General features: G+C 34.8%; 1 protein-coding gene across 4 annotated transcripts in view; it reads right to left on the reverse strand.

The window, feature by feature from the left end:
- Positions 1 to 996: 996 nt before the first annotated feature.
- The window catches only part of NAALADL2 (N-acetylated alpha-linked acidic dipeptidase like 2), a 1,648,032-nt gene continuing 1,629,962 nt past the window's right edge, over positions 997 to 19,066 (reverse strand). For all 4 annotated transcript variants that reach the window (XM_069559730.1, XM_069559739.1, XM_069559749.1 and 1 more), the window contains one exon: positions 997 to 2,891. In XM_069559730.1, the coding sequence (XP_069415831.1) occupies positions 2,693 to 2,891 (199 nt within the window). In that variant the 3' untranslated portion in view covers positions 997 to 2,692. The remainder of the gene's footprint in view (positions 2,892 to 19,066) is intronic.

Genomic DNA, 19,066 nt, shown 5'->3' on the forward strand with positions numbered 1-19,066 from the left:
TAATATTCTCAGACTTGAATCAGAAAGTCTTAGGCTTTCTTTTGACTCTGGAATCTGTATTTTTTCACAAACAGCGGTATTCCAGGTATACCCTGCCTGAACCCAAATTGCAGTGGTCCACATCTGCCACCTTTTCTTGGGGGAATAATTATTTATGATTCATTGTGGACTGGCACAATGCTATGTATGAAGGGTGATGAGAAGTACCAGGCACCCAGATATTTCAGATATAACCTAACTAGCAATTCATTGAAAATACTTGTTAATAACTTGCACAGGATTTTATTTACTGGGATCATTAGGGAAAAATTTAAATGATATAAATTTCAAGGAACCCTGAGGTAATCAGACTATAGCAGTAATGTTCCTAGTTAAGAGGTTTGTTTCAGTCCAAGATGAGCAGCATTTATAGAATTGGTGGATGTCTGTTTCAGTTATAATTGTTTCCTCACATCATCTCTTAAATAGACTAATAAAAACATGTTAGTCCATAGTTAACTTCAGTTTCTAAGTATCAAATATCATGATTTAGAAGTAATAAGTACAGAATATTGAGACTTTGATCTGTGCTGTGTGGGTTAGCTAAATGCACAATCTTTCAACAAAAATGTGCAAACACAAACATTCATGTTCTCAACACCAAGGAGTGAATTGACTTGGGATTTTGTTCTGAAATGATAAACTATCAAATCGATAATTATTTGTCTTTGTCTGTTTTAAATCCAGCTCCAAAGGAAGAATTAAAATGAGCACACTGAAACAAGTCACTATTTCTGATCCTATGGTATAGGGATTCTATTATTTGACCTGACACAAATCCATATGTGTATTCCTCCTGCCTCTTTTCTCTTCTTTTCTGCAGGAGAGAGGGCACTGACACCAAGGCATGTGGGAGTTTGGTTCTTTAGCCCCTTCCTGTAGCCACTTCTCAACATAGCAAATACTTTCAGACAAATGCATGCATTGGTTAGAAATACATGTTGTAAGGTAGTTTCCTTTCTTATGTAAAATATGGGCACACAAGCAATTCACTGAAACTGAGTTTCTGCTTGAAATATCTAGCTAACTGCTTCAATTCTCTTCTTTGCCTTGAGCGTATAAACATTACTGATAGTAAGAACAGCTGACCCTTAAAATCAGTTAATCAATGCTGACTAATTCTTTCCCTTTAACTTCAGTTTTCCTTTAAACTAAGATTAGGTGTATCTTCATTCATACACAGCAAAGATTTAGACCTATAGGCACTGTTTGTGAAGTTGCTCTTGAGGTGTGTAATAGGGACATGTGTTTGAATGTTATGTTAGAGAAAAATAATCCACATGAAATATTCTGAAGATATGCTTCCTAAGAAAAATTGCTTTATCCAATACCAAATCAATTTCTAAAGGTAGACTCAGAGTTTAAACACTTAATGGAATTCTGTGGTTTGGGGGAATAGTGGATACTAAGGCCATTCAATGGCCTTAGTGTGAAAAGCTTCATTTTCAACATGAGAGAAGAACTGAAGCCTGGGAAAGATATACTCTTAAAGTAATACAGTATTTTCTGCCTAAAAGTAGAAGCATGAATATATTATGTGTTGTCATCTCAATCACAAGTAAGGATAGAGAAGGGAAAAAAAGTTTTTTTCATAGAATTAAGGAGCTTTTTTGTTGATCAAAACAACTATTTCATTCATCAGAAGACCTTTTTTGTTAGTGGCAGAAATAGCAATTGATACTTTTTAAGATATTTTGGGTTTTCAAAGAGAAACTTTGCTACTTTCCTGTGGAAATTATATGGTATTCTGAGAAAACTGCCTTTCAGCAAGGAGTTTCAGAAAAGATACATGAATGAGGAGCAAAGTGAGATGCTTTCATTTTAGAGTAGCTCTATTTCAGTGCTTCCAACAGAAACAACACAGGAAGAAATACATATTTTCTCCCTCATAAGACATACATCACTCCTGAAATTTTTACAAAATCAACTGATACAAATGAGGGATTTCAAAGCTAGTCACCTTATAAGTGGTTAGGAAAAAAACTTACAATTAAATTGCTCTGTGCAGCTACCTTGCGATTTTCCCCTGGAATGTTTATGGCTCTTTTTTTTTAATTAATACTTAAAAAAATACATTTTCATAACCAGTGTATTACTACATCTAGTTGTGTTATAAACAGGCACTTCATTTCATAAAATAGACACATTCAAAGTGGTTTTCATCAACCAATCACTCAGTCAGAATACTTGTGTTCATATTGAATATTTGATAGTAAAAGTTAATCTGAAACCATATCAACTGTCCATTTCTATTACAGAAGGTAGGTCATTAAAGCTCTAACATAGGGAATCATTTCTATTCCTACATGTTTTATCCATAGGAACAAAGATTGTCCAGAACTTCTTGGAAATTTTTTCCCCAAATATTTCATATATATATATAAATACAGCAGATTTCTTTTTAATAGATAAATCTTAAGTATTATTTTCAATAGCTTACTTTTACATAATCAGAAATCTAGATATAAGAAAAATATTAAATGTGCAAAATGCTCTTTTTACATGTACATCAAAAAATACAAAGGAAGGATAGCTTTATAGTTATATAAAAAGCTATTGAGGGGAAAAAGTCTTCCAAGTCAGAAAATCTGGTGAGATTAGAGCTTTTGCTTGAGGAATTGTAAACAAACTTTTTAAAATGCTGAGAGTTTTCTCAGTTCTTTCCAACTAAGACACTCTCGAACACATCAAGTCCTGCTTTGAAGTAAACCTGAGCTGCATTAATGCTGTTCAACACCTCTGACAGGGCTTCTTGAAGGGTCTCATTTGATGCAAGTGACTTGCAGTGCTCCCAAGCCTCCAGGAGTATTGAAAACTGGCTTGTATTCCCATCAAGGTGGTACAGGATATTTCTGAAAACAAACAAACAAACAAAAAAAACCCAAATAACAGAATGAGTAAATGTTTTAGGCACCAGGCAATTTTGTATCAAACATTGTAAAAAATATTTTCAAGAAACAGTGATGTTTTAAATAAATGAAATAATTATAAGAATATAATATTATCATTTTGAGGCCACTATTTAATGAATGGATTTAGACATTGATCATCCAAAGTTCCCTCTAGTGATGAGAGATATAGAACTAGACAGTATGTACCTCCTGATGGAAGTACACAGTACAATCAATGAAATAAATTATTTTTTGCTAAAAAAGAAAAAAGGAAAAAAAAAACACTGAATCTGATGAAGCTTCTAAATCTAATTGTTCATAAACACAAGGGACAGAAAATATAAAAATAATACTGCAGTGTGTCATCAGCAAAATATTGTGAGAAATTCTGTAGGACAAATGGCCCAGTCTATTCAATGACCAAATTATAACAAGAAATGGGTGACAGAGGAACTGCTAGACCAGGGTTTCTCAGCCTTCCACTATTGACATTTGTTGGGGGTGGGGGCTGAGGTAGATAATTCTTTATTGTGGCAGTGGTCCTGCGCATTGAAGGATATTTAGCAGTATCCCTGACCTCTACCCACTGGGTACCAGTAACACCCCTCCTGTAGTAGTCCCAGTCAGTTTGAACTACTATACCAGAATACCATCGACTGGGTGGCTTAAACAATAAGCATTTATTTTTCACAGTTCTGAAAGCTAATCCCAAGATCAGCATGCCAGTATAAACAGATTGTCAGTGAGGGGTCTCTTCCTAGTATATTCTTCCATGGCCTATTGCATGCACACAGAGGGATCCCATGTCTTCTCTTCTTTTTGTAAGGGCTTTAATCCCATAATGAGGGCCCCACCTGTATAACCGAACCTAAGCTGAATTACTCCCCAAAGGCCCATCTCCAAAATATAGTTCCATTGAGGTTAGGGTTTTAATGCATGTCTTTATATTGGGAGAATACAAACATTCAGTTCATAGCTGTTGTATGAACCAAAAACGTCTCCAGACTGCCAAAATTGTCCCTTACAAAGCAAAAGTACATCCAGTTGATAGCTGTTGCTTTAGATTAAAAGAAACATCAACCTATGTAGTAAAGTACAGATTTTCTAGGTCTTTATTCAAACAGGTTTAAAACTGAGAAGTAGTATAAAATTGAATACTAATTAAGGATTTGTTACTATTAAGAAACAACATTTTAGGTACGATAAGGGTATTATCAGTATATTTTCAAAGTGTTCTTAACTTCTAGAAATACATACAGTAATATTTGTGAATGAAAAGTTACTATATTTAAAATTTGCTTCTAAATATTTGGAAGGAAAAATGGAGAGTGGAGCTATGGACATCACAGGTAGAATAAGATTGACCATTAGCTAATAACTATTGAATTGGGTAATGTATTCATTATCCTGTTCTCTTTCTTTGTATGTGTTTGACATTTAGAATATCTTCTCATAAGTGTAGAGTATGTAATATGATGGTGCTCTGAAATTTATCCAAATATCTGAGAAAGAGGTATTTGGCCTTGGGCAAGTCTAAAGAGATTCCTTTTATTAGTTGATAAGTAGAAAGAGATCCATTTTGGTAGAAAGGAATGGATTATTGCATCATTAGACTTATTTCCAACCCAAACTATCTGAGCTAGGTGAAATTCCATGCTCTAATAAGAGAGGCAAATATATAAATAATTAAAATAAGGTCATTAATTGTCATGCTAGAAATGTAAAAAGTCTAGTGATAACAGATGAAGGTTTGCCACTTGCAAAGTTTATCATGGAGAACATTTCATCTTGAAGGATGACGGGAACTACCAGCTATAAGGGCAAAAAAAAGGAAATAAGCTAGAAAGTGGATACAACACCCTATGCAGGAGGAATTAGCATATTCAGAGGTATGGATTTATAAAACAGCTTACTATTCTTAGTGGATCAGCGCCAGTGCTGCTGTATGATCAGAGCACAAGGCTAGGGTGGGCAGCTATGGAAGAACTGGGAGAGCAAGCCATTGGCCACATCATACCAGGCCTTCCATATCAAGGTAAGGTTATACTTTTTCTTATGGGCAGTAGGAAGCTAATGAAAGCTTTTAAGAAAGAAAGAAAGATTATTTGACTTTATTTTGGTATAGTTACTTTGGTTGTAATACAAAACCCAGAGATGAGAAGTGAACAAAGATGTCAGTGATGCTAGTGGTAAAGAATCCACCTGCCAATGAAGGAGACACAAGGGATGCAGGTTTGATCCCTGGGTCAGAAAGATCCCCTGGGGGAGGAAATGGCAACCCACTCCAGTATTCTTGCCTGAGAAATTCCACGGTCAGAGAAGCCAGGTGGACTACAGCCTGTGGGGTCGCAAAGAGTCAGACATGATTGATCAGATGGAGCAAGGATGCACAGATAAGTTTGAGAAGATGGAGCAAGGGCCACAGCATAAGATTTAGTTAATTTATAATTATCCCTAGTACTGACTTAGTGGAGAAGGGATAGGCTACTCACTCCAGTATTCTTGGGTGTGCCTTGTGGCTCAGCAGGTAAAGAATCCTCCTGCAATATAGGGGACCTGGGTTCAATCCCTAGGTTGGGAAGATCCCCTGGAGAAGGGAAAGGCTACCCACTCCAGTATTCTGGCCTGGAGAATTCCATGGACTGTATAGTCCATGGGGTCACAAAGAGTCAGACATGACTGAGTGACTTTCACTCACTAGCACTGACCTCAGTTTTAAATAAATTCTGGATCATTGTTTCCTAGCCGATCAAGACTCCACTACTTGAGCCTCTCCTGAACTTCATAAGCTCAATAATGAAGCCTGTAATGTCAGTGTAAATTACATCAATTAGGTTATTTTGCATTCTCCTGTACTCTGGTGGTGAATGGACATTGAAATCTGCTTAATCACTCATGACAGAACCCTGCAAGTTATCTCTTTTCCTAAGTATCCAACTGGTCTTTGAAGATACTCACTCTTCCATCTTTTTCATGTCTTTTTGTCTATTATTGGGCCCTGATCCCAATATTTTCAAGGATAGATTATGATATCATTGCTTTACATGTTTGAGTTGAGAAATATGTTACTTTATCAAGTCTACATATGTTACTTTATCAAGACCAACCTAGACAGCATATTAAAAAACAGAGACATTACTTTGCCAGCAAAGGTGTGTCTAGTCAAGGCTATGGTTTTTCCAGTAGTCATGTATGGATATGGGAGTTGAACTATAAAGAAAGTTGAGCACTGAAGAACTGATGCTTTTAAACTGTGGTGTTGGAGAAGACTCTTGAGAGCCCCTTGGACTGCAAGAGGATCAAACTAGTCAGTCTTAAAGGAAATCAGTCCTGAATATTCATTAGAAGGACTGATTTTGAAGCTGAGACTCTAATACTTTGGCCACCTGATGTGAAGAGTTGACTCTTTCACTCTCTTTCCCCCTCATCAAGAGGCTCTTTAGTTCCTCTTCACTTTCTGCGATTAGAGTGGTATCATCTGCATTTCAGAGGTATGCAGATGACACCACTTTGTATTAAGGAAATTTGTAGTCATAAAACTTTGTATTAAGGAACATATATTCTCTCTAGATATGGGAAGGAAAAAAACATCTTCCAAATGAAGAGGCAAATTGGTCATGAGCAATGCTTTAGCTATGAGCTAAAAATGGGGATTCAGTTTACAAGGAGAATATTCCTTGAAAGAGATTTCTGTCTTGCTATTTCCACAAACTTCATAAAATTAAAGAACTTTTCCGAAGAAGCCACTGTGCTGTGTTAAAATAATCACATAAGAATATGTATATACATAGACATATGTATACATGTGTTTTATGTGTAAAGGTTTTTACTATATAAAACTGACAAATAATGAAAATTAGCAAAAAACCTAATGGAGGTTTCCCTAAATATTAGTTTTCTATTATTAAATTGGTAGTGGGGGGGGGAGTGGCAAAAAAAAAAAAAACAAACCTGCTAATACAGAGGAACCTTGATACAACCATGGAATTTTCCCAGATGAAGATGAAACTGCTTCAGATAGTCATATGTATTCTCCTACATGACAGAGGCTATATACAAGTCACATTTTCATGTTAACATAATCCTTAATTGCCATTAAAAAAAAAAGGAGTGGGTTTTAGTGTCAGGATACCTATCAAACATTTTTAAATTCACAGTAAACCATTTAGATAGATTGATAGATAAAAATTGGTTTAGTATTTTGAGAATAAAAGTAGTTTAAAATATATTTTAATTAATCATTTTAAAAAGTATTCATTGTAGACAACTTATACTACTTTACTACTAACGGTTACTAAATTACTATAAGAAAAATTTTTATCATCTCATTAATATTCATAGTTTTGAATTTTCTTCCTCTGCTTTATTAGTTTCATGTTTAATTATAAATCATTTAATAGCAAATATATTTCCAGAATTAAGAGTGCAAAAACATCTTCAAAAGCTGTACCAAATACTTCCATTCCTTGAGGGTATACTATTCAGCATGCTGACAAAGATATTGCAATCATTGTTATTCAGAGCTCTCCTTTAAATGAGTTGTAGCATTGCAATTAATACATTATGGGAAATATGTTTAATGATTTGGAGGCTGTTATAGTGACTATTCCACATATTCAAAGCCCACTAGCATGAAATATATTCCTAAATACACATTCTATGGTTATTAAATGTTAAATGTTATTAATATTCAGTTTAATGATAAGATATTAATAAAACATGCTCATAAAGGTTATAGGATTAATCCCTCAATGACAGTTCATTTAAGCATGAGCACAATCTCTAATATATTTACATAAAACTTCAGCTATAACTAGTATAAAATATTGAGAACAGAGAGAATGTGGAAGAATAAAAATACATCCTAGAAAAAATGTTTAGGTCTAAGCAGAACACATACAATCACTGTGATTTTTTAAAAAACTGGAAAGCAATACATATAATTCTTAAAGACCAATGCAATGGAATCTGCAATGTGCCAACATTTGCTTTTTTCTAACTCGTAAGCAACTCAGTAATACTTTTATAATGACTGTAAACAAGCCATGTGCATAGAAATGGGTCCTTTTTGGTTTGTGAAATTTCTACAAGGAGCTAAACACACTTTCCATATGCTACATGATTCAAATAGTAGGCTGTGGTAAGCTATTATGTAAGATAAACATTCATATCCATTTCGACCCAAATTGGATACAAATCAGCTTAAAACTACAGATGCTTAAATTCTGGTTGAAGATAAGTGACTAGTATTTTTTCATCATAGTTTAAGAGGGAAACTTCATTCAGGGTAGCTGCTGACTTAAGGCAATTGATCTTTATTCTAGTAGAATTTATTTATTTTTTACTTGGATAGATTGTTTTACCTTAAAAACAAATTGAGGAAAACAAAAATACCTTCTTTAAACTTTCATAAGAAGGCTAATTTCACCTATTGATCTTCAGAAGCGGCTTATCTTTTTACTATTTCTCTTTTGCATACTAAAAACTATTTAGCTTCCTGCTAACAGAAAATAAAGTTCAGTATTTGTAGACCTTTTCCCAAAAAGTGTCATAATATTATTTTAGTTGTATTATTTGAGTGGAAGACAAAAAAACACAAAGCCCATCCACATCTGTGTCTATATACTTGTTAATTCTGAGAAATTTCTTATATATTCATTCATTTGTTAAGTACCCCTGGGGAGCAAAACTGCTACTGTACTATGTTTTTAGTATGTCAATTATTCTTACCTTTGAAAACATTTCAATTTGATCAATGTTTGTTATGGAAGCTTCTAAGCCAAAAGGTCTTTATAGTCTCATATTATATGACCAAAATTGAACTTCAGTTATATGGAGTTAAAAGATGTCAACAATGTGCATCAGAATATTCAAATATGTTTCTCCTCCTCATGTATAGAATCATATTTTTCAGATTAGGAAAGACTTGGAATTAACCAATAGCCAGTCAAAAGGCATATGTCTTATAGGAAAATAGAGAGAAAAGAAAGTGAGCAAATACCCTTGAAGAGTTTCAATGTCAAGAGTCAGTTCTTTATAACCACAAGGAATTACATGCCTTATTGAACCATTCCTGCTCTTACACCTGCTTTAGTTCAATTCATAATTTTCCTGGCAGAAAGAATGGACTGTGTTATTAATTCAATAAATCACCATCCTATTTGCATACACATAACATGCATTTCAGTATTGCATGTAGAGACATCAGACCTAATTAAAATATTACTTAATTGAAATCATTTTAGTAGTTATCATGTTTAAAATAACATTAATTCCACCCTCATGCCTATCTTCTCTCATCTGTAACAATTTGGATCTTATAAATGTAATTCATACAGTCATCCTGACCCACACACAACACAAAGAGACTACTAAAAGGGAAATGTAATACATTATTGATGACATTAATGAAATTACAACACACATCACTCATTTTAATGGGTCTGTTTCAATGACACATCACGGTGACCAGGAAGGAGCAGTGCCAAACTCAGAAACCTAATTAATAACTCCCAGCAGCATCAGTGAAGGAGATGAAGCATCTTTACTCAACTGACAAATCTTTTCCACTCAGCTAAAGCAAAGGAAAACTGAAGAAAATGAATTTTGAAACAAAGGCATCTAAAGTCTTCATGAGTCATTTCCTCATGTGTGAATTAGCAAATTAATGATGGAAATGATGACTCTCTTTCAAATGTTCCTTTTATATTCATAAATGTGGAAAGGATGCCACCCATTCTAAATGTGAATTAATATTCATTAGACCCATGTCGAGAAAGTCCTAAATGAAATCACACTAAATAATAAGTCATGTCTTTTAAAATTGACTGGGTATGCATGTGGAATGCAGAAAGAAAAGGTCAGTTCAGTACCTCACAACTGTTGCTCACTCTTTTTAGGGATTATACGAGTTGTACTCCATAGTTAACAGTGGATTACTGTATTTATATCAACATTAGAAAATATTATGTGTCTTGGATACTCTATCCATGAGAAGTCACAGGATACCTGGCTATGCTATTTATAGTACAAATGTCCATTCAGTTAGATTTAAATATGGTCTAGACTGCAGCCATGAAATTAAAAGATGCTTACTCCTTGGAAGAAAAGTTATGACCAACCTAGATAACATATTGAAAAGCAGAGACGTTACTTTGTCAACAAAGTTCCGTTTAGTCAAGGCTACGGTTTTTCCAGTGGTCATGTATGGATGTGAGAGCTGGACTGTGAAGAAAGCTGAGCACCAAAGGATTGATGCTTTTGAACTGCGGTGTTGGAGAAGACTCCTGAGAGTCCCTTGGATCGCAAGGAGATCCAACCAGTCCGTTCTAAAGGAGATCAACCCTGGGTGTTCTTTGGAAGAAATGATGATAAAGCTGAAACTCCAGTACTTTGGCCACCTCATGCGAAGAGTTGACTCATTGGAAAAGACTCTGATGCTGGGAGGGATTGGGGGCAGGAGGAGAAGGGGACGACAGAGGATGAGATGGCTGGATGGCTTCACTGACTCGATGGACGTGAGTTTGAGTGAACTCCGGGAGTTGGTGATGGACAGGGAGTCCTGGCGTGCTGTGATTCATGGGGTTGCAAAGAGTTGGACACAACTGAGTGACTGAACTGAACTGATACTAGCGAAAGCATCAATGAGAATTAAGACCATTGTTGATACTGTTAAACCATAAATTCACTTTGTAGACAACTGAGGCAGAAACACATGTGTGGTAGATTGTTTGTTTGCAAAAATGGCTATAGTTATTCTCCCTGTATGCAAGTCACTTCAAATTATGACTGTAGTTCTTTCCAACAAGAGGTGGGGTCTACAATCAAAAAGTGGGCCAAAGAACTAAACAGACATTTCACCAAAGAAGACATACAGGTGGCTAACAAATACATGAAAGAATGGTCAGCAGCATTCATTATCAGAGAAATGCAAATCAAAACCACAATGAGATACCATCTCGTGCCAGTCAGAATGGCTGCTATCGAAAAGTCTACAAATAATAAATGCTGGAGAGGGTGCGGAGAAAAGGGAGTCCTCTTACACTGGTGGTGGAATGCAAACTAGTACAGCCACTATGGAGAACAGTGTGGAGATTCCTTAAAAAACTGGAAATGGAACTGCAATCCCACTGCTGGGCATACACACCAAGGAAACCAGAATTGAAAGAGACACATGTACCCCAGTGCTCATCGCAGCACTGTTTATAATAGCCAGGACATGGAAGCAACCTAGATTTCCACTGGCAGACAAATGGATAGTGGTACATATGCACGACGGAATATTACTCAGTTATCAAAAAGAATGCATTTGAATCAGTTCTAATGAGGTGGATGAAACTGGAGCCTATTATACAGAGAGAAGTAAGCCAGAAAGAAAAACACCAATATAGTATATTAATGCATATATATGGAATTTAGAAAGATGGTAACAATGACCCTATATGTGATACAGCAAAAGAGACACAGATGTAAAGGCAGACTTTTGGACTCTGTGGGAGAAGGCGAGGGTGGGATGATTTGAGAGAATAGCACTGAAACATGTATATTATCATATGTGAGACAGATCGCCAGTCCAGGTTTGATGCATAAGACAGGGTGCTTAGGGCCAGTGCATTGGGATAACCCTGAGGGATGGTGTGGGGAGGGAGGCAGGAAAGAGGTTCAAGATGGGGGATACATGTACACCCATGGCTGATTCATGTCAATGTATGGCAAAAACCACTACAATATTGTAACATAATTAGCCTCCAATCAAATGTATCCTAAATAATCTTATTGATTATATAGCTATTAAAAATAGACCATATATTCCTTTATAACTATAGATACAATTTTATTTGACTGAAAAGATTTAGATAATTCATTCAGTTGACATTTAAAATAGACTATATTAAGGTAAAAAATGCATTATTCCTCTTGAATAGAAAGTACATTATTCAGTATGATTTGAAAACTTAAAAAGTCAATAGAACATTAAATGTTTGCTAAATTTTAGCTAGAAGAAAAAAATAAGGATCAAGTAGAATAACTGATCTACTGAAGCTCTGAATGTTGATCACAGATGTTGAAGGTATTTAATGAAGAAATATACTAATGTAAAATTAGTCATAAATATTTCAAAGATTACCTTTCACATTTTATGGAATTGTTATACATGTTATTAAACATTCACTTTGAAAGTGTAACAAAAAATAACATTTTAAAGGAACTCTGTTCCTTGGCTATGTAAATTTGCTCACAATTTATTTTTATATTACTATCTATATTATTGCTGCTGCTGCTGCTAAGTCACTTCAACAGTGTCCGACTCTGTGCGACCCCATAGACAGCAGCCCACCAGGCTCTGCCATCCCTGGGATTCTCCAGGCAAGAACACTGGAGTGGATTGCCATTTCCTTCTCCAGTACATGAAGGTGAAAAGTGAAAGTCGCTCAGTCATGTCCGACTCTTTGCGACCCCATGGACTGCAGCCTACCAGGCTCCTCTGTCCATGGGCTTTTCCAGGCAAGAGTACTGGAGTGGGTGGCCATTGCCTTCTCTCTAGCCTAAGGAAATAGGAATGCTGTGTTTCTACCAGTAAATAAATGGATCCCAATACAATTTTCTATGAAAATGTTTTAAAAATAAAATGATCTGATTTTTAAATACTATTAAATTTTTCAAAATACAAGTACCAGACAGGCAAATTCCTATTGTTTGTGTTGAAATTGACCATTAAAAAATTTAGATTGTGAGTAAATGGTAGGAATTTCAGTTCTTTGCTTTGGGAATTCAAAAAGAATATGCATTCACCTGTGTTCTCAGGCATGGGTGTCAACGGTTGAAGAGGGTCCCCAGGTACTTAACTCAAAGAAGGTGTACATTTGGTTATACCAAAGTTACTTATATCTAATTTGAGAAAAAACATACATTTTCGACACATTTTCGACATACATAAATGTACTACTACATGTAAATGTAATGGCTTGTAGAAAAACATTGAGAATGAGACAGTAACCAAGGGAAGCTGAGTATCAAAGAGCACCATCAAGATTCTTCTATAGCAGCATATTTAGGACATATACATTTCAGATACTCTCACTGCCACCACTTCCTTAAGAATACTTCACAACCACTGCAAATTTACTGTCTCTTAACATTTGCTCTGCCATTGCCAGAATCTCGATCCACAAGTAGCATGAATAACCTTGAACTGTTCCTCCATTGCCTCACTTCTTTCAGATAGGAAGTCCTGGGAGAGCTCATCCAACTGGCTGAACTTAGGTCATGTGCCTGTACTCTAGGAAGAAAATACCTAGATTCAGTCACCTGCGGAAGCGCTAAGCCCTACTTTCCACCAAGCTTGTTAGAAGGAATTTCCCACTTATAGGAAAGAATTCTGATACCAGAAAGATTTTATTTTACTTAAAAAACTCGAAACCACAACTCAATATCTACTGTGTTAGTGGTGGGAAGGGAGAGTGTATTTCCACAGGGTTCTCTTGGAATTACACTGCAAATTGCTGTTCTACTATATTGCAGTTTTCCCCTTCATGTTAAATGTTTCCAAGTACTCCTATAATACGGCAGCAGTGTTTATCAAATTGAATATGTACAAGAATAAGCTGAGGCATTTTTAAAACTGCTCAAAGGATTCAGATGCAATGAGTCTGGGATATCTCATAGGAGTACACATTTTTTTCCTGTGCTCCCTTACTTAAATCTACTGGGTGATACCCATGCATACTCAGCAGTTCCCTCCAGTGAGTTTTATGCTTGCCAAGAGGTCTTGGTTCCGCCTCAAACTAGCTTCTTCCAATGTTATATTATTATCTACAGAATTATGTGATTTATTTAACATTATGATAAATAAGACATATTGAATGTGAAAGAATCATTCCTGTGAAACTGAACCTGAATGTGTTGGAAAGATTCACAAAGATTAAGTGACACAGTGGGAGTTGTTGAATTATATGTAAAGAGATAACTGAATAGATCATTAGCAAGGGGAGCAGGAATCTATAGTGCCAATGAAGAAAGAATCTGAATTTAGATTGTTTTGCAAATGCCTATTTATTTCTCCAAAATGAGAAAGCTGAAATTGGAAATCTCAGATGATGTATCCTTAGTGTGGCTTAAACAGGAAAGTAAATTAGAATTCCAATTTGCATAACATAACTCAAAGAAAAGTCCTTGGTCCTATATCAAAAGATCAGTGATGAATTTTGAGTTAAAAATAAACTGCTTTTTCTATCACTTGACCATTTACTGGTTCTAACTGTGTCAGATGGAGGAATGTTTGCCCTTTGGGTATTAGTTAGAACTTTACTGTTAAGAACTAGAAAGACGTAGGAATCATCTTGAGTTCCAACTATCACAGACGGGTCATTGAGACTTAAAGTATGAGATTAACAATGGGTTGGGCTATTTCAGGATCTAAAATAAAAGGTTTTTCGTGATTTAGATTCCTATGTGTAGACCTCGCTTAAGATTTTTTAGCCCATTCTCTTGGTAATAATGTATAAGTTTCTTGAATTAATCAGTGGATGTATAAAACAAAATCAAAGGAGAAAGTCATAATTATTTGGCTTTGCTAATTAGAGTATAATCAACTCAAGTAATCCCTTCTAAATTCTATATTCTAAATTCTCTAGTTTTCCTGTTTATGGATCAAAATTTTTTTTAAAAAATTAAGTTTTCCTTTTACTTGCTGCTCTAGACTGTGTGGTCTCTGAGCAATGACCCAATCTGTAAATAATCAATTAAATTATACTAAAAAAATTAGAATTTATGGGCATTTTTCATAAATAACTCTGTTGCTGGACATTTAGTTCTTCTGCAAGATATATTAGTAAGTGTCAATGTCTGAAATGCAAATTACTTTTTAAAGTAATTGACTTTATTCAGTGAATAATGTTAATCTGTAGTTGCCTTTCTTGAAGACTAATATTTAGTATATGCAAAAAATAGTACATTCAGTTTTTAACTGAACCTTTTGGGGAGCTATGCCCCTAAATATAGAAGAAAAATAATTGGTTATTTGCACTGCACATCTGGATATGAGTCATCTTGAAATTTTGTTCTATCCTTAATGAATGTTCTGGCAGATATATTAATCCAATATTTTAAAAAACAACATCACTAAGTGAATCCTGAGCCATATAAAAGCAAGACATTTAGTAGTAGGTATGTCTAAATTGTGTAAATGTCAGGTATTCTGTGAGGTGATTGCTTAATTTCATAAAGTACATTAAGATGATTAAATCACATAATTTTAAAGAGTTTTGATATTTTTAATACTTAGATAAGGCAGATTCAAAACAGTCTACATTTGGATGGAAAATAGAAGAAAGAATATAGCAATTACTATACTAATCTCATCATACATCAGAAAATCTAAGAATTTTTAAGTATAAGTTGATAGAAATTAAGGAACAATAATTACCTTGAGAGCTCAATTTATGAAATATTTATTAAGTACCAAGAACTATATAGTATACAAAGGAATTATAAGAGTGGTCTCAGTTCCAAAGAGATTTTGAATTTTGAGTTAAGTGGGAAGAGGAGAGTTTCAGAGCTATTGTCTTTTGCTTAAGAGGCTAACAAAATGAACCCTGATATTTAAAAAGTCTACCAATTTTCTTGCGCATGAAGACTTCAAATGAAACAATTTTAATAACTGTATATTTTATATTCCCCTGGTGGCTCAGACAGTAATGAGTCTGCCTGCAATACAGGAGACCTGGGTTTAATCCCTGGGTTGGGAAGATCCCCTGAAGATGGGCATGACAACCCACACCAGGATCTGTGCCTGGAGAATCCCACAGACAGAGGAGACTGATGGGCTATGGTCCATAGAGCTGCAAAGAGTCAGATGAGACTGAAGTGACTTAGCACACAGACCCACCCCCATACAGCCAGTAAACTTTGCTTTTCCTCTAAAAGGGAATTTAAAAATTATTCACTTTCTAATGAAGATAAGTTACAGTGATAACAATTATTATTGGTAGTATTGAGCAGCTGTAGATAAATGAAGACTCTGAGGATTAGACCACACTAGTTTTGTCCTCCTGTGGTTTTATTAATGCATGAAGTATCAACTCAGAGAAAATCTTATATCTGATGATAATATGGAAACATTTCTTTTTATTCTTGCTCTTTAAGTATTTATCGCTTGTCTATACATTTTTGAAATGCATGAATATATGTGTGCATGTAAATACATATGTGTGTATTCATAAATGTATGTATGTAGATAGATACGTAATTTGTGCCACACTGGACTATGAAGAAAAAAATCTAAATTTATATCTACCTCCTATATCATATAAATGAATAGTAAGCTGGTTGTTATACTATAAAATCTTACATTTATTAGTATATAAATCAATAAGGATAAAAGACAATGAAAACTGAACAAATGCATTGTGTTCTAAGAGACAAAGGGGTAATTATGTTGTTTTATGGACACCTGGGTAATTATGTGAAGATAGAATTTCCCATGTTACTTACAGGCTGTGGAAGATTTCCATAACAGCCTGTCTTGATATCTGTTCTTAAATCACACTCTTTTCTCCAATAAAGGGTAATCTCCAAATCTTAACCCTTATTATATTTTTTTAATCAAAATAGGACTTTATTTACAAAATTCTGATTACATCAGTAATCATCCTACTTGGGTAGTGTGAAGTTAACTTGGATACCTAAGTTTATATGCTTACTCCTTTTTTGCCCTACTGAGTGAGGAAGAGCAATTTAAAGAAGCTAAATGTTTGAAAAGAAAACATGAATCACATTTAAGAAGAAATTATAGGAACTTCCCCGGTGGTCTAGTGGTTAAGACTATGCTGCCATTTCAGGGGGCGTGGGTTCGATCCTTGGTCGAGGGAACTAAGATCCTATATGCCACGTGTCTCTGTCCAAAACAATATATATATATATCCAGCCCAGCATGTCAACTCTGATTTAATAAACAGTAAAAAAGAAACTATAAAAAGTAAAAAGTAATTTCAACAACAAAGAAAAATGAAAAAATATGAAGTAAATACTAAATGATCAGTATAAAAATCTTGTCTGAGTCTAAAATCCATGCTCTTTCTCAGGATACTAGTCTTCTTTCCTATCATCACCACTGCATAGCTCTGTGATACATGGCCCATTAAAGTTATTCAACTTCTTTGAGATTCTTCTTCCTTACTGGTAAGATGGGAAGTATTATTTACAGACTAGAGTTTTTGCAGTAATTAGCTAAAGTATCTAAAGTTCTTAGTTTGGGCCTGGCATATACAATAAATACTTTATAAATAGTAGCTATTCTTATTTTTTTAACTTTTTAAATTTTATATTGGAATGTAGTTGACTTATGATGTTATGTTAGTTTCAGGTTTATAGGAAAGTTATTCAGTTACAATATATGTAGATACCTATTACTTTTCAATTTTTTTTCAAATGGTAGCTATTTTTATTACTTTACATTTCTGGGTTTTCCTTCCTTGGACACATATTACCTCCTCCCCTTAATTCTCATCTAACTCTGTCCTTAGTGCAACAGAGCTGTGAGATCATCAGATAACTTTCCATACCCAGTAGAGTTCATCCAAAAGGAAGTTTCAGGGAACAAGGGAAAGACAGCTTCTAAGGATTTCTCAAGAATATATCACCTCTTGCAAGTTTCTGTACCAGTAAACCATCTGCCTTTTAATTATCAAAAATAGCGCCCATTCACTTTGCTGTATATATATAACATATATATGTATGAATGACTATTTTAAAAGGTGTTTTTCAGGTCAGAATAACCTGTTTTCAGACGGCTGGCAGGGACAATACATGGATACACCTATATATGTGAAAATATTTTGCTAAACTGTACTTTAGATATTCGAAAAAAATGTATCTTGGTCCATTGGTAGATTAAAAAGCAGGTTCTTTTTACTTGTAATGCTTAAAGGATTATGGTAAATCAATGAATAAAAGTTCTATATTTTCTAACTTGATACATGGGAGGAAATCCAACTACTAAATCTGTGAGGTACTAATGAGAGCACAAGTTTCTTATGGTCTGGAGGAACCAGAACACAAATTTGATGAATTTCAGAAAGGAACACAACACTCATGTTTCGTCAACAACCGAAGGCAAACTTTGTTGATTCACCTCAGCACAACATGGCATGGTTTCATCATGTCACTGATCAAACACCATTGTACTCTTTGATGGATACTTGTCTCTCAGGCAGACCTCCTCAAGAACAGAGTTTCTTGTTCACTGTGGATATCACCAGGCTTCTAACAAGTAGATATGGAATAAATTTGATGGTATAAATTTATAATGGTGAAAATAATTGCTAATATTTGTAGATAATATATTGCAGGAAATATACCAACCAAACATTCCACTTTAGCATAAGAATAATTTTTTAATTGCCTTAGAAATGTCATAGGAGTTTTTTAAATTATATTTATTTATTTATAATTGATTGATGATTCCTTTACAATGTTGGTTTGATTTCTGCCATATATCAACATGAATTAGCCATAGCTGTGCATATGCCCCCTCCCTCTTGAAACTTCCTCCCTCCTTCCGCCCTTTCCCTCTCCTCCAGGCTGTTACAGAGTCCTGGTTTGAGTTCCCTCAGTCATACAGCAAATTTCCACTGGCTATTTTACATATGGTAGTATATATGCTTCCAATTTAGCATAAGAATTATTTTGATCTGAAAACAATTGAGAAACTATAGATAGAAAACCTGTCTATCTTCCCCTAACTCTTCATCACTAGAGATGAATCTATATTCTCATCAACCCAGAGACACCATCAAGAGGAATGCACATAACAAATCTTACTAAAATAGCCCTCGTCAATTTTTAGCTTCCCCCACATATTTCCATTCCTCTAATTATATCCATTCCCACAGTGTGCTGCCCTTGGAAGCCTATAACTTTCTTGTGGGGCTTGTCACTTCTCTGTAAATTCATTGCTCTTTTTTCCTTCAATTTTATAGAAGAATAGTTGATAATGTTGTGCTAGTTTCTTCTGTGCAGCAGAATGACCCAGCTACACCCCCCATCGACATATATAAGTCCTTTTATTTTTCATTTTCTTTTCCATTACAGTTTGTAGCAAGACATTGAATATAGTTCCCTGTGCTATACTTTATCAT

The sequence above is a fragment of the Ovis canadensis genome, chromosome 1 (genome assembly GCF_042477335.2).
Source record: "Ovis canadensis isolate MfBH-ARS-UI-01 breed Bighorn chromosome 1, ARS-UI_OviCan_v2, whole genome shotgun sequence".
Classification (NCBI taxonomy): Eukaryota; Metazoa; Chordata; class Mammalia; order Artiodactyla; family Bovidae; genus Ovis; species Ovis canadensis.